Source organism: Hippopotamus amphibius, chromosome 15 (genome assembly GCF_030028045.1).
Source record: "Hippopotamus amphibius kiboko isolate mHipAmp2 chromosome 15, mHipAmp2.hap2, whole genome shotgun sequence".
NCBI classification, from domain to species: Eukaryota; Metazoa; Chordata; class Mammalia; order Artiodactyla; family Hippopotamidae; genus Hippopotamus; species Hippopotamus amphibius.
Window position 1 is genome coordinate 26,512,451 of NC_080200.1, and position 22,850 is coordinate 26,535,300.

The following is a 22,850-nucleotide window of genomic DNA, read 5'->3' on the forward strand; positions in this document are numbered from 1 at the left end:
AGGGGGAAATTCCCAGCCTTTTTAAGGCCTCCTACCTGGTCTTTGGCCTGGGGCTCCTTGTTAGGTCCTAGGGTTCATTCACAGGACCTTGGCTGTCAGGCTCTTGCTCATAAACCTGAGGGCCAGTTGTAGAGCACTGCCATATAGTAGATGGTGGGGATGGAGTTCTGGTCATGACCAGGTAGGCAGGAGCCAGCAGCCTATGGGCGGTGAACCCTGCACCTTATTTCTAGATCAGAAGGCCAACCCCTTCTGGTCCACTCAACACACCAGCACTGTGCAGCTGCATGGGGACATCCATCGTAGCACCGCACACCCCCGCGGCTGTGCACTCCAGGCTCTGCCAGCCTTGCTTGCACAAGGACGGTGCCCCCCCGCCCCCACCCCCACCTGCTGTCAGGCAAGTGAGGGAGCCAGAGAAAGCAGGTTCAGAGGAGAGCCTGGTCTCTGAAAGCAGGTTCAGAGGTGAAAGGCCTCTTCTCACTTCGTTCCCTGCCAGCCTATCCTGTGAACTCACAGCAACCTGGACGACGGCAGTGTCTTGTGAAAGGACCAATACAAAGGGCATACAAAATAACAATCTTGACGCCTTGTTGTAAATCCCTCAGAGAACGCTTGTTTATCCTACCGGTTTCAAGTCAGCAGGGGTTGGTTAATGGAGTAGTGGCACCCCTCCACTCACCAGGACCGTTATAACTAAGTCTAGTCTGGTCCACTGTGGTGATAAACGGAACGCCCTTGCCCAATAACGCACAATCTGCTTCGGATACTGAGCCATCAGCTGACAGCAGCAATGACCAAAACGGTGCCGAACGAGGAGCGTCTGCCAACACCTTGGGGGGCACTGAGGCGTTCTCTGCGCTGTCTGTGGAACGAATGCGATGAGGTGTGTTCGCGCGCTTCCTGGGGGAACTGGACACAGCCGCTATCCCCTGAGGGCGGAGGCCGAGCGGCGCAGGCGCGACCTGACCTTGGCCGCTCCCCGTCTCCGGGGCAGCCCGCTACCAGACAGGAACCTCGAGCAGCTATAGCCGGGAAACCTGGAGCGGGTTTGCAGACGTTGTCTCTCCAGTGCCTACCCCTCTCCCAGCATAGCCCCGAGAATACGGCACACAATGGGAATGGTGACTGGAGCGTCACCCACATAATGTGACTTCTAATAACGGCTGTTGTGTCAGCTAGGCGCTCGGATCCAGCCCCCGGACCTCTGCCTGTGTCAACGCTGGGGCTGCGACAGTGCGCAGGCGCGCGAGGTCAGGATGCGGCGGGGGGACAGTGCGCAAGCGCGCAGCGCTGGCGCAGGCGTGACGTTATCGCGTGCGACGCGGGAGTGGGAGTGGGGACCTGTGGGGCCTGGGTACCGGGAAGCCCGGGGGTGGAGGGCTGCCTGTTACCATGTTCGGCTCCAGCCGGGGCGGCGTGCGCGGCGGGCAGGACCAGTTCAGCTGGGAGGATGTGAAGACTGACAAGCAGAGGGAGAACTACCTGGGTGAGCGGGGTGCAGGGACCGGGGGCTTGCGGGCTGGGGTTGCGCCGACCCACGGGCCGTGCCTGGGACTGGGCGCTCTGTTTCCCGCAGGCAACTCGCTGATGGCCCCGGTGGGCCGCTGGCAGAAGGGCCGTGACCTCACCTGGTACGCCAAGGGCCGGACGCATAGCGCGGGGCTGAGTCGGGAGCAGGAACTGGCGGCTGTGAGGCAGGCGGAGCAGGAGGCGCTCATGGCAGCGCTGTGAGTGCGCCTCGGGAGCTTGGGCGGGGGGTGCTGTGCGCGTGGGGGTGGTTTACCTCCCGGGATGGGGGGCGGCAGGGGCAGGGGCCGAGGTGAGGCCCGCCGCTCCCTGAAGCTCACGCGCGGCCCCCCGCAGAGGCTACAAGAACGTAAGGAAGCAGCCCACCGGCCTGAGCAAGGAGGTGAGAGGTGGTCCCTCCTGGAGGGCGGGGGCGGGCTGGGAAGGGAAGGGGGCTGACCCCGCGTTGCGGTGAGCACTTGCACTCCTCCCCACAGGACTTTGTCGAAGTCTGTAAGCGGGAAGGAGGTGACCCCGAGAAGGGAGTGGACCGGCTCCTGGGCCTGGGGAGCTCCAGGTGCGGGGCCGGGGGGAACTTCGGAGGCCCCAGAATCGCGAGGGTGCGGCTCCTTGGGGCTTCGCACTGTCAGCCGCCCGGCTGGAAGCTAGCACAGGGCGTCTGGGTGCACCACTCCTCTAGGGAGGCCTGGGGATGGGCCTCGCGTGGGGGTGTGTCTCACCATGGGGGCGGTGTTCTCACCCACATCCCCGCAGTGGCTCTGCAGGGCGAGTGGCGCTATCCCGGGAAGACAAAGAGGCCGCTAAGCTGGGGCTTTCGGTGTTTACGGTAATTACCCCTAAACACTCCCGGATCCCATGGTGGGGTGGTGGGCGGTCTCAGTGCCTCTTCCTGTTGAAGGCCACGGAGCAGGCCGTCTCTCCTTGGGGGCACCCACCCGGCTTCTGGCTGGTTTTCCCCGGTCGTTATGCCGGAGCGTCCTGCACGCCCCCAGCCCCCAGAGTGGCTTTTCCCGGCAGCACCACCGCGTGGAGAGCAGTCGGGCAGGGACCTCCCCGGCCAAGAAGAAGCCTCGCTCAGAGGAGAAGGTGGAGCCGGGGTAAGGCAAGCCCAGGGCACAGTACTCAGTTCTCAGCAGGTTGACTGCTTCTCCAGTCAGTGAGGTTCCCAGCTCCAGCTCCCTTTTTCTTCTGAGGAGTCTGTGGAGGTCGTGAGCCCTGGAGTGGTCTCACCAACCCCCACCAACCCCCAGCAGTGTCGGGGGGGGGGGGGCCTGGAGGAGGATGCTCAGACATGGGCCACTTGTGTGGGGTCTGGGGGGCACAGGAGGGGGTCACCACCTGGCCCCAAGAGTGCAGGAGCATCCCAGTGGGAGGGCTGGAAAGGGCCATGAGACTGTCAGGTGCTGCCCTGCAGACCTTTCTACCACGGTTGGAATGTGTGATGCCCACCACGGTAGCCACTGGCCACACATGATCCTGAGGAGTCTCCCCCAGTGACTTGAGGTTGAAATGGCTACACATGGTCAGTTACTGTTGGTGGCCCCACCCCTGGCTAGACCCCAAAGCTCCAGTGGCTCCTGGCACTCTGTATATCCCACTGTGCAGCCCTGAAAGCCACAGGAAGAGCAGGAAAGAGAAGAAAAAGAAGAAGAGGCACAAGAAAGAGAAAAGGAGGAAAGAAAAGGAGCATGGGAGAGGAATGGATTCCTCACTGCCCTCTGCTCCCATCCAGTAGGTGCAGCCACCCAAGGGTGGAGATGGGGGAGTGCTGGGCAGGCAGGGGCCCTCACACCAGGCATACCCTGGTCTCCTTAGGCATGACTCAGACTCCTCAACTTGCTGCAAGAGGAAGCGCAGGCATGACAGCGACTGAGGCCTGGGGATCTGGAGAGCTGGACTGTGGGGGTCACTCCAGGCCCCCAGAAAGGTTTAGTTGTGGCCAAGTATGGCTACTTCTATTTTTCTTTGTACTGACTCACTCTTTGTACTTAAATAAACTTTATTTTAAGTGGAAAGTATCATACTAAAGGGAAGGCTGTTGTCATGTGTCAATAGAAAGTGATGTATGAAAAATGTGGTAAATCTCTTGAGTGCTAGCAAGACTACCTGCAGTCCCATTGGGAGGGACACTGTCCTTTTGGTGGTCACCATCCTGGGGTCCCATGTCGGCCTGGTCTCCTGCATTGACTTCAGGTGTACCAAGAGCTCTGGGTCATGTATAGCCAGCAGGAAGGGCAGAAGGGCTAAAAGGGGTTCAGCTGCAGGTAGGTGAGCATGTTAGAAGGGGCAGCCTGGGCTGGGCATTTAGATCATGAGGAGGTAGAGCTGGTACTTGTACCTGGAGCCACCCTTGTTTCCCCAGGCCACCAAGGGACCTCCTAACCACTGTCCCACACCCACCCCCCTTGCCTGCTACAAAGGCACTGGCTCCCTCCTCCTGGCCCCCCATCTCCAAGGCTGGGAGGCACACATACAACCTGGCCACCCACAGAAAAAAATGAAAACTTAACATCTTAAGACCACATTGGAATAAAGACAAACCCCAAGCTGAATTCATTACTGAGGTTCTTGTTTTGCTTCTGATTTTAAAACAAGTGAGAACCGAAGGCAGTTCTGTCTTCAGAGCACTCAGCACTGGTTTTCAACCTATTAGAACAGATCATTATCCAGGGTGGGGTGGCCTGCCTCCTGGGGGCAGTGGCTGTACCCAGTGGGGGAAATGGGTGCCAAGAACTCCAGGTCAGAGGAATAAACCCCACAAAAGTGGGGAGCGGTCTATGGTACAGGTGCACAAAGCACCCAGCCAGGCATAGGCCAATCACTGTGGCAGTGACATGGAGCTTGGCCAGGGGTTCCTGCCCCTCCAGAGGACAAGCTGGCTGGCCTGGGGATACCACAGAGGATGGATGTTAGGAAGGGTGGGGGGGTCTCCTTCACACACCACCCCTGGCCCTGGCCTCTTGGGCATACCTCATATGGTGACGCTGCTGTCCCTCTCATGATCGGGCACTGCCAAGACTTGAACCAGGGGGCTGGACTGTCAGCAATGAGACCGACACTGTGGTCACCACGAGGGCACTGGGACATACTCACACCCGCCCATGGGAAAGTGAAGGGCGGCTCAGGGAGGCAGAGAAGAGACGGGCAGAGAGAGGCGATGGGGCGAGTCAGAGCAATGCTGCTCTCTGTAAGTGAGCAGGAAGCTTCTGTCCCTGTCCGGCTCCCAGGAGGCAGGCTGTCAGTTGGGGCACCCAAACATGGGAGAGTCATGAAATAGTTAAGAGATTTTATTCTAATAGCTGTAATTACAGTGCTTGTTTGTCGAAATGAAAACTGAAAACAAGTATACAAAACAGTTGATTACTAATTGTGTATTGAAAGCAGTAAGAGGTTCCACGACACCAAATAAACCAGTTCTGAGGTTTTCCCCAAGATAAAGTTTAACAGCTCCAGCTTCTTCAGTGTTTATCAAAATACAAAAGAAAAAAGTAGAGGTTATCATTTTTGATGGCAAATCTGACCCTTGCAGGCTGAGGGAGTGAAAGCACATGTAGACAGGGGCTCCGAGGGGCTGGGGCTCAAGGATGACCACCCGCGCTCCTGCTGGTGAGACCCCAGAGAGCCCAGAGCAGGCAAGCAAGGGGACTGCAGGGCTCCCGCTCCAACCAGAGCGTTCCAACCAAAGTGCCCATGCTGACCCAAGAAAAGGCCAGGGTTCCTCCAAGGGGTCTGAGAGCGGTGGCTGCAGCCTCCAGCCCATCTCCTGGGCGGCCATTAGCACAAATACAAGCACAAACGCTATGGGGTGTGGGATGACCCGAGACAGAGCAAATCACAGGGACCCTATTGTGACCATGCAGAATGGATCACGGCTGGTTCTGCCCCGTTTCACGTTCCCAACGGGAAACAGACCACCGGTGGACTGGACTCAGGCCTATTACTGCAGAACCTACACTAGGCACATTTCTCCCTTCTGTGTGTTCAAGTGTTCTCCTTATCTTGTATTTGTAACTATTTTAAAAAAATGCACTGAGTTTGGGTTAAAAACCAACCATCAAAATGGATCTCAACAGATCTAAAGCCCAGAGGAAGAAGCACTGGGCTCGTCTGACACAGCGACTCCTGGATGACCCGTGTGCCTAAAATCCCTTCTCAGTACTAAACAGTGGGTTGATTTTCTTTTTACAATAAAAAAAGCTGAGTAATATTGCATAGGAGTACCAGAAACTGCCTCATTGGAAACAAAAACTATTTACATTAAATAAAAACCCAGTTGCAGGCTGCGTCTGCACATTTACAGCATGGTGAAGCACACTGTGACCGACCATGGAGACAGCTTCTGGCACTCACACCACAGGGGCACGTTTGCCACATGAGAGTAAAGCGAGGGTAGAAGGAGGGAGTGAGAGGGGAGGAGAGAGGAATACAGCTCACTTCTGGTTCCGGAGCTGATTGGACAGCCAGTCCAGTCCCTCATAGAGCCCATCCCCGCTGGTGGCACAGGTGGCCTGAATGTACCAGTTCCTGTGGCGCAGAGAGTGTAGGCCCAGCTTGTCCGTGATCTCAGCTGCATTCATGGCATTGGGGAGGTCCTGCGGGGAAAGGCAGCACAGCGGGCATGGGTCAAGGGGACTGCATGGAACCCTCTCCATCTGACCTGTGACCCCCCCGGTCAGACCTCCATCCCCCAAGAGGCTGGCTGCCTGACACGCACCCACCAGCGGCACACAGGGTGGCTCAGTCATTCGTACCTGTTTGTTAGCAAACACGAGCAGAACGGCGTCCCTGAGCTCGTCTTCTGCCAGCATCCTCATGAGCTCCTCGCGGGCCTCATTCACACGCTCTCTGTCATTGCTGTCAACCACAAAGATGAGACCTGCACAGGGAACAATAAGCATTAGTGCAGGCACCCAAGACACCCCCGACCTCTCCCAAGGGCCACAGACCCTCCTCCTCTTGATGGGTGTAATGGGGTGGCCCACCCTCACCTTGTGTGTTCTGGAAGTAGTGGCGCCACAGAGGCCGGATCTTGTCCTGGCCACCCACGTCCCACACAGTGAAGCTGATGTTCTTGTATTCCACGGTCTCCACGTTGAAGCCTGGAGGAGACCCAGTGTGAGCCTCTCCCCAGAGCTACCACCTCCTAGCCTCCCGAGACCCGGCCTCCTCACCTATAGTGGGAATGGTGGTCACGATTTCACCCAGCTTCAGTTTGTACAGGATGGTGGTCTTTCCCGCAGCATCTAGGCCCACCATGAGAATGCGCATTTCTTTTTTGCCAAAAAGGCCCTTGAAGAGGTTTGCAAAGATATTCCCCATGTTGTTGACTGGTGGGAGCAACACTGGCCAGAGAAACCTGCAGATACAAGGAGTCCTTAGGTCTTTTTCTGTGCTGCCCAGGGCCAGCAAAGCAGGAGCAGCTCAGAGACCACTCACCCACAGACAGACAGACACGTCCTGCTCTCTCTCCTGAAAACTCACAAGGCATAGGCTGATGAAATTCTGGTTCCTATTCAAAAGAAAAAGAGTCCTGCCCGCCTGCCGCTTGAGCCCTCAAATCACCCTTAGAAGGAAGAGTATGGGAATCTCAGAACAGGGCTGACTGGAATTTGAAGCAGCTGCTGCCATTATCTCAGGAAGTGACGCCCAACGCCTCAGGGCAACTAACCTCTAAGTCCTTCAACCTGCCACTGTGGGGCGCAATGTCCGACATGCATGGAGAGGTGTGGCTTTCAAATGAATGCGCGATGCTCCACAGCCTAACACAGCTTTTCAAAGGGCCAGAAACAACCACTCCAAGGCCCTACCATGTCTCCCAACTGCCCCAAGTCTCAGTGAAACACAGTCCAATGTTAAGACAACTAAAACACGAGAAGCCCATGGCAGAGACCCAAAGCCAACCTTTCCTAACACGCTGAGAGCTCAGCACACCCTGCAGGCAGGACCAGGGGAGTGAGAACCCCTGCCTGGACTCTAGGGCAGCAAACAGGGGCACTCGGTCCAAGGGTGAGCCCAGAGCAACGATCCTGGGAGCCTGTCAGGGGACACTTTCCCAACAGCTGTTGTCAATGCTCCCAGAAAGGAGGCCTGCATGGTGTAGCAGCATGTTTGTATGAGAACATGGGTGCTGTGTTTGGGCTCTCCTCACTCAGCAGAGCAGAAACACTGGGATACCACTCGAGCTGGCTGGATCCAAGGTCAGAGCCCAGACCCAGACACCCAGACCTACAGAAAAGGACAAGTGAACAAAGCTGTGGGAGAGTGAGGCTCATGGAGGAGGGGATCTCCTGTCCCAAAAGTCCCCCAGGGTACTGGAGCTGCCCAGGCCTGGTATCTCCACGCTCAGCACTTTCATCCTTCAACTGTTTTATTTCCAAACAAGGCCTTAGGAAAAAACTGTCACTTTCGCAAATGTTTAGGAATCTGGACTTTAGCTCCTAAGGTGAAGCCAAGCTGTGGAGGGCTGCAGGCTTCAACTGGAAAGAACTCTGTGTGAGTACTGACAGAAAACCAAATGAACCACAGAGAGCTTGTTCCAAGCAGGCAGGAGCTGCTTGCACCTGACCACTGGGAGGGTGCTGGTGGAAGCTGCTGTCAAGGCCAGGAAGGAGCCCTGCCCTGCATACCTGACCCCCCAGAAGTAACTATGAGCTCCCCAGTCTTTGGACTTTGGATGGACACTGCTGGGGTCAGACCCATGGAGGACATGGATATATGAGCCTGCCACAGGGATGCCCCACTGCACTCCACCTGGGGGGCATGCCCAGATCCCCACCATCCCTTATCACTTCTGATGACAGGCTCAGGTGGAGTCACCAGGTCTCCACCGTAAGTTACTTTCTGCCTTAGTCATCAGTGGGCATTTGGTGACTATGTACATGTCCTGCTCCTCATGGAACTTCCACCCTCTAGCTTCAGCACTCTGACATTTCCTGGCTGAATTACTGCCATGAGGACTGTCAAATGGTGATTTTCTATTGAGTCATTCCTTCCAGCTATTGGCACTCTACTGCAAGGAACCACTATTCCTTTCTCCATATATTGATAGGGTGTGAACTCATGCATTCCTAGTTTACTCAGTGGGTGGGAATCGCCACCCCACCGTGACTTAGATGCTACAATGGTCCTAGGGGTGTTCAGTGGAGTCCCTTACAGCAGGCTTCAGTGCACTTTCAACACTTTTTAATTCCTTTTGGTTTTGAATAATATTACCTATTTATAAAATTAAAATTTAAAAAGATCTTTACTATATTTCCTTTTCTGCAGACAGCAGGATGATATTGATATAAATATAAATATGAATATAAAGGATGATAAATTAGGGAAGACAGAATGAACGGAACACAAACATCTCTGCCTACTCCTGAAATCACTACCAATAAAGAAATAAAAGTGATGACTGACTCAAAAGGACAGAGAGAAAAGTTGGGGGGAGGGGGGAAGGGAGGAACAGAAGACCAAACACCAAATTCTGGTGGGCTCTGACCCTGACTGAGTGCCCACCCTTAGCCCTGCATGAAAGCCAAGGGACCTTTTTGCAGCAACTGAACCAGGGGCCCTGACTCCGCTAAACAGGCAGAGGAGGGCATGGGGTGCACTGTATTGGAAACAGGGATATGGCAAAATCAACAGGGAGGCACATTGCCCGGCAGACCCGCACATGTGACCCAGAGGCCTCAAAGCAAAGACCTATGGATTCTTGCACCTGGAGGACCCCAAACAGCCATGTCCCTATCTCCCTTTAAGAAGCCCCCAATGGAAGTGACTGAAACAAAGAATCTGGAGAGAAGCAAGACAGAAGACATTTAAAAAGAAAACAAAACAAAAAACAAAAAAACCAAAAAAACAACCCAAATCTCCAACCCACACACAGCCTTGGCATCAACATGATGGAGACCTGGTGCCCACAAAACAAGAACAGGGCATTAGGACACAGACACAGCAGACCTCGCAACCACCAAAGTGAAAAAAATCCACACACACACAAAAGATTAAAAAAAGGGGAAACTAGGAGCAATTCAAAAAACCAACATCTACCCTGGGTTTGGTGATATTAAATTTTAAAATTAAAAAAATGGGCCAAAGATCTTAATGAAAACCTCATTAAAGATTTACAGAAGGCAAGTAAGCAATGAAAAGATGCTCATCATATGTCCTCAGGGAAATGCAAATTAAAACAAAACAATAAGCTACTACTGCACACCTATTAGAATGACCAAAAGCCAAAATCCAGAACACAAGCTGGCAACGGCAAGGATGTAGAGCAGCAGGAACGCTCCTTCATTACCCATGGGAACACAAAATGGTACAGCCATTTGGAAAACGGTTTGGAGGTTTCCTACAAAACATACTCTGAACAGACAATTCAGCAATTATGCTCCCAAAGGAGCTGAAAACTAACATCCAGACAGACACCTGCACACTGATGTTTACAGAAGTTTTACTCATAATTGCCACAATTTGGAAGCAACCATGATGTCTTTCAGTAGGTAAATGGATAAGCAAACTGTGGTACATCCAAACAACAGAATATTATTCAACACTAAAAAGAAAAGAGCTATCAAGACATGAAAAGACATGGAGGAGCATAAATGTGCATTACTAAGTGAAAGAAGCCAATCTAAGAATACTACACACTATGATTCCAGCTATGTGACATTATCTGGAAGAGAAAAACTGTGGAGACAGTAAAAAGATCCTTTCAGTGGTTATGAGGGGTCAGGAGGAAGAGAGGGATGAACAAGTGGAGCACAGAGGATTTTTAGGACAGTGAAACTATTCTGTGTGATACTACAATGGTAGATACATGTCATTATACATTTCTCCAAACCTACAGAACGCACAACACCAAGAGTGAACCCTATGGTACACTATGGGCTCTGGATGATGATGTGTAAATGTAGGTTCACCAATTGTAACAAAAGCACCACTCTAGTGGGGGATATAGTGAGGAAGGCTATGTGTGTATTGGAAATCTGTATGTCTTTCCCTCAATTAAGTGGTGAACCTAAAACTGTTGCAGCAAAAGACAGAAACAATGCTTATAATCTGTAATTTTGTATCAGCCAAAGTAAGGGCAGAACAAAGAGGTCAGAAGTGCAAGGCCTCACCCATGCCTTCTTCTCCAGGTTGCCACAGGCAAGGGGAGCCTCCCAAGGTAATGGTGGCAGGCCTGAACAACAGCCAGCCCAGGCTACAGCAGGAAGAAGGAGAGGTCCAGGAAAAGAGGAACACGTTATCTATTTTCCTATGTGGTTTAAACATGAGGTTTGGCAATTCTAGGGGAATGGGGAAAAACTAATGACAGGTACACAGAAAGAAAAAACCCAAGGATGAAAATGAAAAGAAGAAAGACATTTTAAGATTTCCTGAGGGAAAACATAAGCCAGTCACTACTTGACTCAGCAGTGAATATTTATATTTATTCAGTCATACTGTCATTGCTGGGTTTTGGGAAACTGAGGCCAGAACTTGTGGTCTCAAGGGCCAACCCTCACTGTCCAAAGCTGACACACTGAGAAAGAGTATTAGCACTGCATTCATAACAGAGAGGCATGAAACGGGCTATCCTTGGGAGGCAGGATGGAAGACTGCTGTTTATACTTGTTTTAGTGTTAAGTTCATACAAAATGACACAAAAACCTGGGCACTAAGGGGTGAAAAGGTTACCTGCACTCTCCCAACTCCTACCTGAGACTGATGGAACATTCCAGGTAAACTGGGCCCAGCAGGAGGCCCACACCTGCACGTCAGCCTCAAAGTGCAGTCAGTCACAGCCATGGCAGTCCTAGAGCCTCCTCCTTCTCCTATCATGCCCTTTTCACCCCCCCACCCTGCGTGTCTGCCTACTCACTGTCCCTGGCCTGCATTGGCCCTGCAGTCTTCTGAGCCCTGATCATCAATGTGGTCCTTGCCTTCCACACACAGTTTTTTAACTTACCCTAGTCTTGAAGCCCCAAAGGGAAAGTGGGCCATACATTTGGTGGCTGAACCTGGATGGGCATAAGCACAAACTCTAGGGTTTATGAAGCCACACACAGCACTTGGTCTCTCCTACTATACAAGCATCCATCTATATCCGCCCTGCACCTGGTCCAGGGACCCTGGCAGCTCCTCACCCAACACAGCATCTGTCACAGTGGAAAAGTTCAACAGTGACCACCAGAGTTGTTCTGTGGCCTCTCTACACAGGTTCTAACTTGTAGGAAGCCCAGCCTAGGCCTATATCACCCTTCCCTCCACAAGGATTCCCCGCACTCAGGTCAAAACCTGTTTTTCAGGTTCATGGTAATGATCCGTTGAGTATTTGTAAGCAGTGAAGACACTGACTTTCTCAAAAGAGCACTTCCCCGCGCCTGCCTGAGTTTGTACCTATGAGCTGGCTCACAAGATGATGCAAGAGTAACAACAGTGCGTCTCTTTCCCGAGACAAAGCTCTGAGCAGATGCAGCCCCTTAAGAATGGTTTAACAATGACAGGCTGGCAGTTCAACATTATAGCAAAGAATAGGACACAACTGGCTGGCTACACTCCTGTATGCAAAGACCTACTAGGCCACAGGCCAAGGCCAACAACAGGCCTCCCTGGGAAAGCCAGTGCAGGGAGGAAAAAATGTAGCTGTGAGTTTACACCCGTTCCACTTCAGTAAATGAATCCAGAGTGATTGGTTTAGCTGCTGAAGAGAAACATGTACCCATGACTGCTACCTGTGCCCAGCTGCATCTCCTAACATGCCACCGAGGATTAAGGATAAGCAAGGGACAGTCCCCCCCTACAGAGTTGTGCAGCTTACCTCTGCGGAAGGAAAAGTTTGTCACATTTTCAGAAACTAGCAGAGCTGGTTTATTTAACAGAATTTCTGTAACAGTGGATATCAAGATGACTCAAACTGCTGGGAATCAGTAGGAAGAACAAACCACTAACCTAGAGCATGGCTTGGGAAACGAAAATGTGACCCAGGGAGGCAAATAACTAGGGTTTGGATTCTATCCTGTGCTTCTGTGATGGTCCCTCTTTAAATGATAGATCACATGCATGAATCCCCTACTCAAATGAACAGCTAGGTGACATCAGAACCTTTTTCGTTTTGCCTTTTATTTTCAAAGTCAAATTTATTAGGTGTAAGTTACATACAGTGAAATATATAGCTCAATAGTTCATAATGTTAGTTTTAATATCTAATTTGAGAAAAATCAACAAAGTGAAGATCTTCCTGAGAAACTGATATACATTATAAAACATTTTCTTTAAGGGTTTCATTCATTCTTCCAGCAGTCACATATGTGCTTAGATTATCAACCACTCAAAAGCCAAATTCATCCCTGACACATAGGATTAACTTTAAAGAGGGGGGAGTCCTAAATTGACTGAACTTTCTTTTTTGCTTTCAGTTTTATTCAGATATAACTGACATACATACTGTATTACTTGCAGGTGTACAAAATAATGATTTGGTATATACTGTGAAATGATCATCACAAAAAGTATAGTTAACTCCCATCACCTCACACAGTCACCCATTTTTCCTTGTGATGAAAACTTTTAAGATTTCCTCTCTTAGCAACTTCCAAATACACAATACAGTATGGTGAACTACAGTCACCATACTGTACCTTATATTCCAGGATTTATTTATCTTATGGCTGGAAGTCTGTACCTTTTGACCACCTTTACCCATTTCACCTACCCTGACTCTGAACTTTCAATACAAAGAAAAAGAATAAACAAAGAACATGCAAAAACATGCTAGAACTGTATAATTCTGGTCTGCATCTAAAGGCGAGTTCCAATGAGAGATTATTTTTTTTTGTTTTTCACAACAAAACTTTCAGGATGTTTTGTAGGAACCAATTAGGCACTAGACCTGGCCTCTGTGCAGCAGTTCCATTCCCCCCACCCCCCACCCGCGGAGGATGAGTGCCAGAAACCCAGAGGCTAACAAGCTAACACTGGAGGGCTGGTCTCCAGTTGCTCTGCAAGTTGCCTCTCAAAGCTTAAGGAGGGGGTTTCCAGTCAGGTCTGCTTCTTAGGAGGAGAAATTCAATTTAGGTCCCACTTTGCCAGCTTAAGATTCAAGGTGAAATCCTTAAAATGTCAACAAGAAATGAGTTTCATTCACAAATGCAGCTCTTGGTCTATACTAATATGAAAAACCAAGGGTCACTGTCCATTGTCTAATGAAACGAGCACACCAACCACAAGGCAAATGTGGAAACAGTGTAATTACAATTAATCTTACTTACCAATAATACGAAATCCAAAGCATTTAACTGATGAACATACTTATGTTTTGCACTTCTCCCTTATTCAAGTCTTAAAGTTTTATTTACTATTTTTTAACATAATCGTCCTCAAAGCCCATTCATTACCAAAGATACTTACACTGATCTGAAATCTACAAATGGATGCAAATAACCAGACAGTCTAGGCCAAAGGAAAACAATATCCAGGTAGGACCTCTGAACACAAATGTCACATGGCCTCCAACAGGAGTAAAACAAGGAGTGGATGATACCCACAGGTTGAGGCCTCACTCAGATGCTGCTTCAGGAGCAACTCTCACAGCTCTGTGCATTCATCCTGGCGGCAGATGCTGGCTGCTCCTTGGTATTTTCTTCTCCCAAATTTGTCCCTGGGCTTGAGGCCTTCCAGAGTAAACCTACATTCCAGGCTCCCTGCAGCTATGCAGGACCATCTGAGCTACAGGGGGCGACAGTGATGGAATGACTTCCAGGTCCTGCAGATCTGGTAGTTGGCGCCTGGGCCCCCACTGTGGAGTAGCCAGTGCCATGGACCACAACCCAGAACTTCTACTCCAGGAGCCAGGGCACATATACCCTCTATCTGACTCCAAACACACTTAAGTCTGAAGAAGTTGTTACTGGGAAAAGAAAATCAAAAGACCAAGAAAACAAATTTGCATCAACCTCACAACATTAAAATGTAGAGCAAATTAAACTGAAAATGGAGGAAACAAAGTAATTTATAACTAAAATGCAAAGCAGGATTTGAGAAACTAGAGGCAACTCTAAACCACCCAGACACCCTGAAAAGTGTCCTACCACCAACTCCTTACTAATTCTGCACATCAGTGGTCCTTTGGAAATCTATTAGAATTGTATTTCATCCATCCACAGTGGCAAACGGAGAACCACTGGTTTGGAACTCTGCAGCAAGTCGCTCAGGCCCATGTGCTGACCTTGGTGGTGCTCCCAGTCCCCTCTCCATACTGACTGTCCATGCCATGCCCACCAAGCCCTTCACTCAACCTCTGAAACCAAGTTCAGATGCCACCTTCCAAGTGGAAGAGTCCTTTCCTTTTTACTCTTCTCAGCACATCCCTGAGACACTGTGGGGCTAACAGTAAGGAGTAGCTGTGTGATGAGCACAGCTCTGGACACACAAAAGCTCAGCGACACTCAGTGAATCCAACTGACAGAAGTGGAAAAGCAACACTCACCTCACCTTTCAACCTCACCTCAATGGTAAACTAGCTCTTAGAGGCTTCTGGGCCAGGCAATGTCAAAGACTGACCCACAGTTACACTGCAGCCCTCTCAATGCAGCTAAGTGTCAAGCTTCAGTGCACACACGCACACACACCTCCAGCTGCTGAAGTCTCAGTCCCCATGATCCTGACAGAAAGGGCAGGCACACCTGTCAAATAACACAGTCCTATTTTCCAGTTCTAGTAGTGAGAACAAGAAAGGGAAGGCAATTCAGGATTCTGATGTCTGTTGTGAAGTAAATCACAATAATTTGTTCTCGTCACTCTACTTATTTAATTACGTGATCACGACAAATGTGCTGAAGCATCTGTGATTTCTGTTCTGGTGCCTTCTCAAAGAGGCCACCTGCACCCACAGTGAAGACACAGGACCCTCTTCAGGCACAGGGGTGGGCCTCTGGAAAAGCCAGTGTTGCTGAGACCCCTTTCCACACCCTTGAAGAAAGAAGAAAAAGGGAACTGCAACCAACCAGTAGCTGTCAGAGTGCCCAGTTTTTCTTCCTCAAACTTCTCAGAGTGACAGGCGGCCCCCTGAGGCTTTTTCAGCACAAGGGGACTCTGTGAGTGATTAAAATGATTAAACCAACCCCCCAAACTTGATTTCTGCCTGCAGAGAACTTGAAAACAAAATGTTCTGGGAGCGATAGGCTTCCCAGAGGACACAGAATAGCAAAATGCAGCAGTGGTTGAGAGACTCTGTTAGATCCCCCTACCTCTGAAGCAAGCCCCCTGCCAGACCTGCCCGCCTGAGACCCTTGTTAAGAGCACCAAGAGGTGCACCAGCTTGGAGCACTCGGAACACCCTCTGCTTCACTCTCCAAGAAGCTTGTCTTGCCTGGGAGGCCAATGTCCTTGTGGGAACTTCTCATGTTTGGCCTAAACAGCCACAGAAACCTCTCAACAGGCCTCTTCCTACCTCTGCTCACATTTCAAACCCGGGACAGCCCCGGACTCAGGGAAATTTCATTTATATACCTGCTCCTGCCATCTTCTGCTTAAAGCCTCCCAGCAGTCTCCCTCAGGTGAACAGCAGTCCCACCATACTCAGTGTCTTGCACTTTCACTCCCTAGCACTGCCCCATCCAGCTATTCATGCTCAGAGGAACGCAACCCCCAAAATGAGACCCCAGGTGAATCTTCCTCTCACCTTCAGACTTCTCTCCTACTGCCCCCTCAACACACAGGTCTCACATCAAAATCTAATCCTCAAATATAAAGGACCCATTCTTTCCCACTTTAACCGTCTGCAACTTCCTCCCAGTTCCTCAGACCCAAACCTCTGGAGACACCCACAATTCCTCTCTCTGTCCCTCTCATCCCCAAATCTGTTTACTGGCAAGTCCCATCGCCTCCCCCTTTGAAAAGTGCTTCCCCATCACTATCCACCTGTGCTGGTCCCAATCACCTCATCTCTCCTCTAGCATTCCCAAAGCCTGTAGCTTCCACTTCACAAGGTGTGGAAGCAATGCCAGCAAGAGGGGCCTATTAGGAAAGGTCCGACTAAGTCAGGCTCCTTAAAAAGGTCAGAGCCAACACTCCCATGGCATTTCATAGCTCCATCTCTACCATCCAGAAAGGAAGCTAGCAGACAATACAATCAACATACACACTGGACTGCAAAAAATCCATGTTCCTCCAATGGTGTCATGTAATAAAACGTGACCTTCAATATTACTCATGACCACACTACAAGTTCAAGGGAGGCAGTCAGAGAACAACCTAATGAAGACTGCCACAAATGCACCGGCATCTCAGATACTCAGGGCCTGCTGTGTCCATGGAATCCCCACCCTGGAAACAGAGGACAACTCTTGGTAAGGCTCTGCAGAGAACAAAATACAATCACCCTTAATTTACAAGGTAATTTCATTCCTGGAAAATTCAGAACATCTATTAAAACCACATATACAAGTTGACTCTGTACATAAACAGAATTAGGTTTAAGATATGAACAGATTTTTCATCTACATGAAAGCCATGCAGAATGCATTCTTGCCACCAAATGTACTTAATACCAGTATTGCCTCCCACCATTGACAGAACCCAAAATCCTCCCACAAATTCCCTAAATACCCTTTCTGTGGGGCTAGCCCTCCAAGGACCACTGGCACACACCAGCAGGCTTCTCTCCGCTCCTCTGCTCCTGGCAGGTTTCCAAACCACTAAGCACAGTGCCACCTAAGGGCCTTTGCACTTACTGTTCCCCTGCCTGGGAGAAGCTTCTTGTTTCTTCCAAGAACCCAGAAGACCTCCACTCCCTTAAACCTTTGCTCAAATGGCACCTCCTCGCCTATCTTCCTGATAGGTCTGACTAGCCACACTCAATGCCCACTCCTTTTTCTGTGTCCTGTTGGCCTGCTTTGCCATTCCACTCACTGCCACGGCCCTGCATCTCCACCCAGCCTTATGCTCTTGCCAGTGAGGCCTCCTCTGCTCAGAACTCACCTATCTTCCTCCACCCATTTCCCCATTACCACCTGCCTTTCTCCACTGGCCACCCCCCTGGGGACCCAAGAGATTCACTATCAGGGAGAGGAGAAAAGAACCACAGAAGAACATTTATCAGGGCCTTAAGGATTAAAAAGTAGAAGGATTAATCATACACATATGCTTTTCTGAAAAATTAGTCAGAAAAAAAAAAAAACACTATCAAGTCAATGATGAATTTCATACTGGTTTAAAAGTATACAAGAATGCGGTGGAATCTGAACGTTCCTTTGACATTCCAGTGAGGAGGATATCTGGGCTGTAGAGATGTAGTTAACTACTCAGTGCAAACGAGTGCATCTCAGCAATGTTCAATACCAAAGGAAGGATGTGTACACAATCTGCTTCCTAAACCTGCCCTCAGGTACCTGCAACTAGTGACTAAGAATATATTTTCAGTGATCTCCCCAGGCATTTGCAAGATCTCACATCATTTTGATGGAAGAGAAATGCTAAAAGCTATAATTATTTTAAACAATGTTACATCATCAAAATTGACAAAAGATACAGTATTTTAAATTAATAGATTCAATCAGTTAGGGACTGCATGCTCACCTACAGATGACAGAAAACTTCACAGGAAAATGCACTCATAACAGCAATTTTTAAAGACATCCTTTATCCTGAAACCTGTGATCAAAATGCTGGCACATCTAACTTTGCCTTCATTCCTACTCTTCACATATGAGTCTAGACAGAATCTTGAAATTGTTTTCTTGGCCATTTGTCTCTAGGTCAAACTGAGGCTACTTTAAAACTTCACATTAAAAATTTCCAGGACCTTAGAGACCTAGCACCACTAAGCTTACTGTTTAGCTCCCACATACAGTACTGCAAAAAGCAAGCTGCTGTACAATACAAACTGAAAGAGGCTGGCTAATTTACATTATGACTTGCTCTTTGGAGACAAACTCTTCTTGCTTGTTAGCATCCCTCTGAGGAGCAAAATGTACTAAATTCTAATTAAATATTAATGTTTCTAAAATATACTGTACATTTCTAACTTCTGAAAATGTGCATGGATCATAACTGGGGACTCTGTTAATTTATGCTGTATACTAACAGTCACCCCTGTGGCCTCAGGTGTGTAAAAACGTTTGCCTCCTAAAGAGAATCACTCCCAACTGCTGTGTGTGTAAAATCTGCCTGCCTTTTATGCTTTTTTTTGTTTCTTCTTTTTTAGTCAGTGAGAAGTCCCACTCTTCCCTTTCTATTTGCCGATGACAGGCTGCTAAGCTGTACGCAATGTACCAGTGTACGCAAAAACCAGGAAACAGGGGTTTGTTAGGAATATGGAGGTTACTCCCTGCAACAGATAGCTTCACCATTTCTTCCCACTCATACAAGGAAGTTGGGTGAAAGAACTGGGTGAGGGCCCAACAGATTCTCCTAGGAATAAGGAGCTTTGATGTTTTCATGTTAAATTTTGCCACATTTTTTTCTAGCTAATCAGGCCATCTGATCCATCTGAGAATGCTGAATAGTGACAGCTGTACAGCTACAACAGATGCTATATTTTAAAGAATTTATAACAGTCAAAAGAGGATAAGAACCTACCCCCCCCCCACCCTGGCTCACACTCTGAAACTGCACCCCTCACCCTGAATCCTCTCACACTCACACATCCCCAAGACCTCCTTTACTTGCCAGTAAGAAGTGTTACACCCAACCCACTATTAGGTTAAAGACATTTTCAAAAGACCACTTCAGATGGTACTGGGAGGACATCTCTAACACCAACCACACCAATGAGGAGCAGACAGATCACAAAAGAGATAGGTTCTTATCTAATGTTAAAATCCCAACTTAAAGGAATTTTTCATGTTTCTTTCCCAACCACCTCTGACAAATGTGCATTTTATTTCCTTCATTCTCCTAATCCTACAAAAGCTGTAAGGTCAAAGGGGAGAATATATATGGGACAATGTGCACAGAGACAGTCCTAAACGGTATGGCAAGCATGGGCTAGCTGGGTCTGAACACCAGCTCAGTAAGTGATCACAACCCTCAGGAAGGCTGCAGAAATGCTTGGTGAGCCTGACCTGTGATCAAGAGCAGATTTACATTCACATATCTCAAGGCAACACTGGATTTGAAGAATGTGAAGAAAAGTGATTCAACTCTTTCAATCCACGTTAATATGCCGTTTACGAACTTGCACAAGGGTTTTCCCCTTATGTTAGCTTTATTCCTACAGCCATTTGACCCTGGAGATCACCTCAGTAGCTGACTGTCCATACTGAATTTTACTAAAGTAAATAGAAAAGTCAAGGTGTACTTTCCTGTAGTTTCGAGTCTGTCTGATCTTTGGTAGAGGCTGCTTAGCAGGTCTGAACGTCCTCTTCACATTGCGCAAGAGGCGAAGCAAATACCTAGACCACATGATTTAAAAACCAGAACTGTAAGAAGGACAGAACCAGTTTTTGCTTTCTACTAACTTTCTTCAATGATGAGCAGACAGCATGTGAGTCAGCTATTATCCAAACCAACTATTTTAAATCTTTCTGAAGTAACAATTTTTAATACCTGTATCTGAAGTTAGTCCTCACAGAAACAGCAGGTTTCCAATGCCCCAAATGACAAGGATTTGTTTTCAAGATGACATTTCCAGTGAAAGGGCACACTACACTCTACCCGTTAACTAGAGAAAACCTTCATTGGAAGAAGACAGCACACTCTAACAAAGTGGCCAGATTTGTGATAAACATATACATACTCAATTCCTCGTAATTTTGGACCCAACTAGGAACACCATGCATTCAAAGTTCTTCCAGTTTTGGCTACTCATGACGGTTTCTGAAAACTCCAAGGACACCACAGCATGTGCCACGGCATCTCACACTCCTCACACACACACCCTGCCAGAAGCGCAGGAGCCACCATGCCAACAGCCAGCAGAAAAAAACGCTGACCACTGGTTCTGAAACAAGAACTAGAGCTGACCACTCCAACACCAACTACATCAGCTACCAACTACACCAACTACACAACTCTCAACAGTGACTTCCGGGGCCACCTCAGTCTGAACTGCCCGTCTCCTGCCAATGATTTCTTGTGCAATTCTGCTCGATTCATTTAAAACAGCAACTTGGTGTTTTGAGGAGCTCAAAAGTGCTCAGCTGATTAGCTAATTATTTTAAGAACTTTGTAATTAATTGCCAAGCCTTAATAACAAAGCTACCGCTTTACCCCCGTAACCACTTGGATTGGGAAACAAGAACGCTTTAGCACGCTCTGCTAGGGAGGCCGCCTCCATCCCAGACAGGTCTTTCCATAGGTAAGTTAAAGATTCACCAGCTCGGAAGCGTGTTCTAATCCACGCCAAAGGCACCCAGGAAGCAACCCCGGGGTTGCAGCAAGCTTGGATAAAGAGGCCCTACAAAGCCGCCGGCGCGTCCATTGGGGGTTTCCTTGGGCCGCAGGCACTCCCACTCAGACCCCAGCTCCACAGCACCCGCCCAGGAACTCGGGCCCCGCCCCGCCTCGCCAGCTCGGTCCCCGGAACAAACAGGAACTGGGCTCAAACCCTGACCATCGTGTGACCTTGGCTGCGTCCCGGGCCGCGGGCCTCAGTTTCCTGGTCCTCGCGACCCCGAGGCAGGAGGCGGAGCAGGAAGCTGGGCTTCCTGGAGAGCCCGCGTTGCGGGCCGGACTTCCGGGCTCCCGCCCCGGTGGCTATAAGGGGCTTGGGGATAGGGTGGCGCGACCGACCCCCTCCCCGGCCTCGACTCGGCCCCCGACCCAGCTCTGCCCCTACTCGACCCCCATCCCAGCCTAGACCCCTGGCCCAGCACTCTGCACCCACCCTGCCCCGCCCCGCCTCGGCCCCCAGCCCGGCCTCAACCCCCAGCCCAGCCTCAACCCGCAGCCAGGGCCAGTCTCGCCTCAGCCCCCGGCCTCTATTCGACCCTGGGCCCCGCCGGGCCTCGGCTCCCCGCCTCGACCCCCGGCCCGGCCTCACCTCGGCTCTCACCTCCCCCTCGCCCTGCCCGGCCTCACCTCGGACCTGTCTCGGCCCTCACCGCCCCGATCCAGCCTCACCCGGGGCCTCAACTCGGCCCCCGCCCCCGCCTCGGCCCCGGCCCAGCCTCACCCTCGGCGGCCGCGGCGCAGCTGCTGCTTAGAGGCAGGCGTTGGTTTCGCTCCCACAAGATGGCGGCTCTGACGGCGGCCACGTCAGTGCCTGCTACCGCGGGGGACGCTGGGGAAGGGGGCGGCCCCGCCCGTAGTCCCGCCCACTCCCCCGCTGCGGTGCGCACGCGCAGGCTCCGGGCGGGAGGTGGTGACAGGACCTTGGGCAGGCGCGGGGCTCAGGGACGACGCCTAGCTTACCGCTGCGCTTGCGCGCACCCAGGCGCCCCCCCATCCCGCCCCGCCCCGCCTCCCACTCCCTCAGCCCCGGCAGAGTCCCGCGGCGCCTGCGCGCGCCTCTTAGTGGCCGGCAGAGGGGGTGAGCTTTCACGCCCGTTTCGTAGATGCAGAGACTTGAGTCCCGGGTGGGCCCTGCGGTCCCGGGGCGGCGGTGCCCGGGTGCCAGCTCACCTACTCAGCCTCAGGCCGGGTGACCACAGTGACCCACGCAGCCCCGTGCTCTCCCGAGGACCTGGAGAAGCAGGACCCAAGATCAAATAAAGAAGGCGTCGAGTAGCACGGGTGAAGCAAGGAGCCAAAGCTGGGCAGGGAACAGCGCTGCCCCGGGGTGGCCACCGAGGAGGGATCCAGGTGACAGACGGGGGAGCCCTCTCCTTTGCAAGCCTCCCTGAGCTGATCAAGAGGGAGAGGGGCCCTATCGTGGTCCTTCTCCACGTTCTCCAGGGCCGGGGCCTGACTGTGGCCTCTACTTGGGACCTCACTGTGGTCTCCCTCCGACCCGTCCCTCTACACCTGTGCTACTTGAACTCTCTCCTCCCAAACCTTCCTGCTGCTGTGAAGGGTGCTCCAATCAAGAGACATTGGTGAGATTGCTTCACAAAGTGCCCTGCATATTGTAGAGGGCGCAAAGCAGGCCATCACCTGGGCCTTGGCCCAGGGGCCTGCCTGGCAGAGAAAAGCCTTGAGGTGTTGTGCAGTATGCCAGGCAGTCTCCTGTCACCTCTCTGCCCCGCCCCCCCCCCCTTTACTCATCCGCTCCTCTTGGGCAGAGCCTCCTTACTGGGCTGAGGTGGCTAGGACCCTTCCAGTCCTCTGTCTCCCCCAGACCTCACCATTTATGAAGGAACTAGCCTGTGCTCTGTACCTCAGCCTCTGCCCTCCCCCCCCCCACCCCGCAATGCGGTTAACACATCACAGTGCTCACTCAAAGTGCCCTCAGGGGTTTGTATCTCCAG

The 22,850-nt window shown here is 50.8% G+C and overlaps 2 protein-coding genes across 11 annotated transcripts; one reads left to right on the forward strand and one right to left on the reverse strand.

Moving 5' to 3' along the window:
- The first annotated feature begins 1,301 nt into the window (after window positions 1-1,301).
- On the forward strand, window positions 1,302-3,552 carry C15H1orf35 (chromosome 15 C1orf35 homolog). 2 transcript variants are annotated; one of them, XM_057708635.1, is made up of 8 exons: window positions 1,302-1,489; window positions 1,580-1,730; window positions 1,867-1,912; window positions 2,007-2,086; window positions 2,284-2,356; window positions 2,548-2,627; window positions 3,136-3,261; window positions 3,346-3,552. In XM_057708635.1, the coding sequence occupies exons 1-8, from the start codon at window positions 1,396-1,398 to the stop codon at window positions 3,401-3,403; spliced, it is 708 nt and encodes a 235-aa protein (XP_057564618.1). In that variant the 5' UTR covers window positions 1,302-1,395; the 3' UTR covers window positions 3,404-3,552. The 2 variants fall into 2 exon arrangements, with proteins under 2 accessions (XP_057564618.1, XP_057564619.1); XM_057708636.1 differs by lacking the exons at window positions 1,867-1,912; window positions 2,007-2,086.
- A 1,250-nt stretch (window positions 3,553-4,802) lies between these two features.
- ARF1 (ADP ribosylation factor 1) lies at window positions 4,803-21,736 on the reverse strand. 9 transcript variants are annotated; one of them, XM_057708144.1, is made up of 7 exons: window positions 21,617-21,687; window positions 6,967-7,039; window positions 6,702-6,886; window positions 6,519-6,629; window positions 6,282-6,406; window positions 5,965-6,122; window positions 4,803-4,986 (listed from the first exon to the last, which is right to left on the reverse strand). In XM_057708144.1, exons 3-7 carry the CDS (start codon window positions 6,847-6,849, stop codon window positions 4,971-4,973), a joined length of 558 nt encoding a protein of 185 aa, XP_057564127.1. In that variant the 5' UTR covers window positions 6,850-6,886; window positions 6,967-7,039; window positions 21,617-21,687; the 3' UTR covers window positions 4,803-4,970. The 9 variants fall into 9 exon arrangements, with proteins under 9 accessions (XP_057564127.1, XP_057564135.1, XP_057564126.1 ...); XM_057708152.1 differs by lacking the exon at window positions 6,967-7,039 and adding an exon at window positions 19,805-19,895 and having other exon boundaries at window positions 6,702-6,885; window positions 21,617-21,666; XM_057708143.1 differs by having other exon boundaries at window positions 6,967-7,093; window positions 21,617-21,631.
- Window positions 21,737-22,850: the final 1,114 nt, after the last annotated feature.

Excerpts from the sequence above, each read along its gene's own strand:
- C15H1orf35 (XM_057708635.1), top strand. The coding sequence starts at position 1,396 with ATGTTCGGCTCCAGCCGGGGCGGCGTGCGCGGCGGGCAGGACCAGTTC. Across the intron at positions 1,913-2,006 it reads CCACCGGCCTGAGCAAGGAG|GACTTTGTCGAAGTCTGTAA; the intron begins GTGAGAGGTGGT and ends TCCTCCCCACAG. Across the intron at positions 2,357-2,547 it reads TGGGGCTTTCGGTGTTTACG|CACCACCGCGTGGAGAGCAG; the intron begins GTAATTACCCCT and ends TTTTCCCGGCAG.
- ARF1 (XM_057708147.1), bottom strand. The coding sequence starts at position 6,849 with ATGGGGAATATCTTTGCAAACCTCTTCAAGGGCCTTTTTGGCAAAAAA. Across the intron at positions 6,630-6,701 it reads GACCACCATTCCCACTATAG|GCTTCAACGTGGAGACCGTG; the intron begins GTGAGGAGGCCG and ends GGTCTCCTCCAG. Across the intron at positions 6,407-6,518 it reads CTACTTCCAGAACACACAAG|GTCTCATCTTTGTGGTTGAC; the intron begins GTGAGGGTGGGC and ends TTCCCTGTGCAG.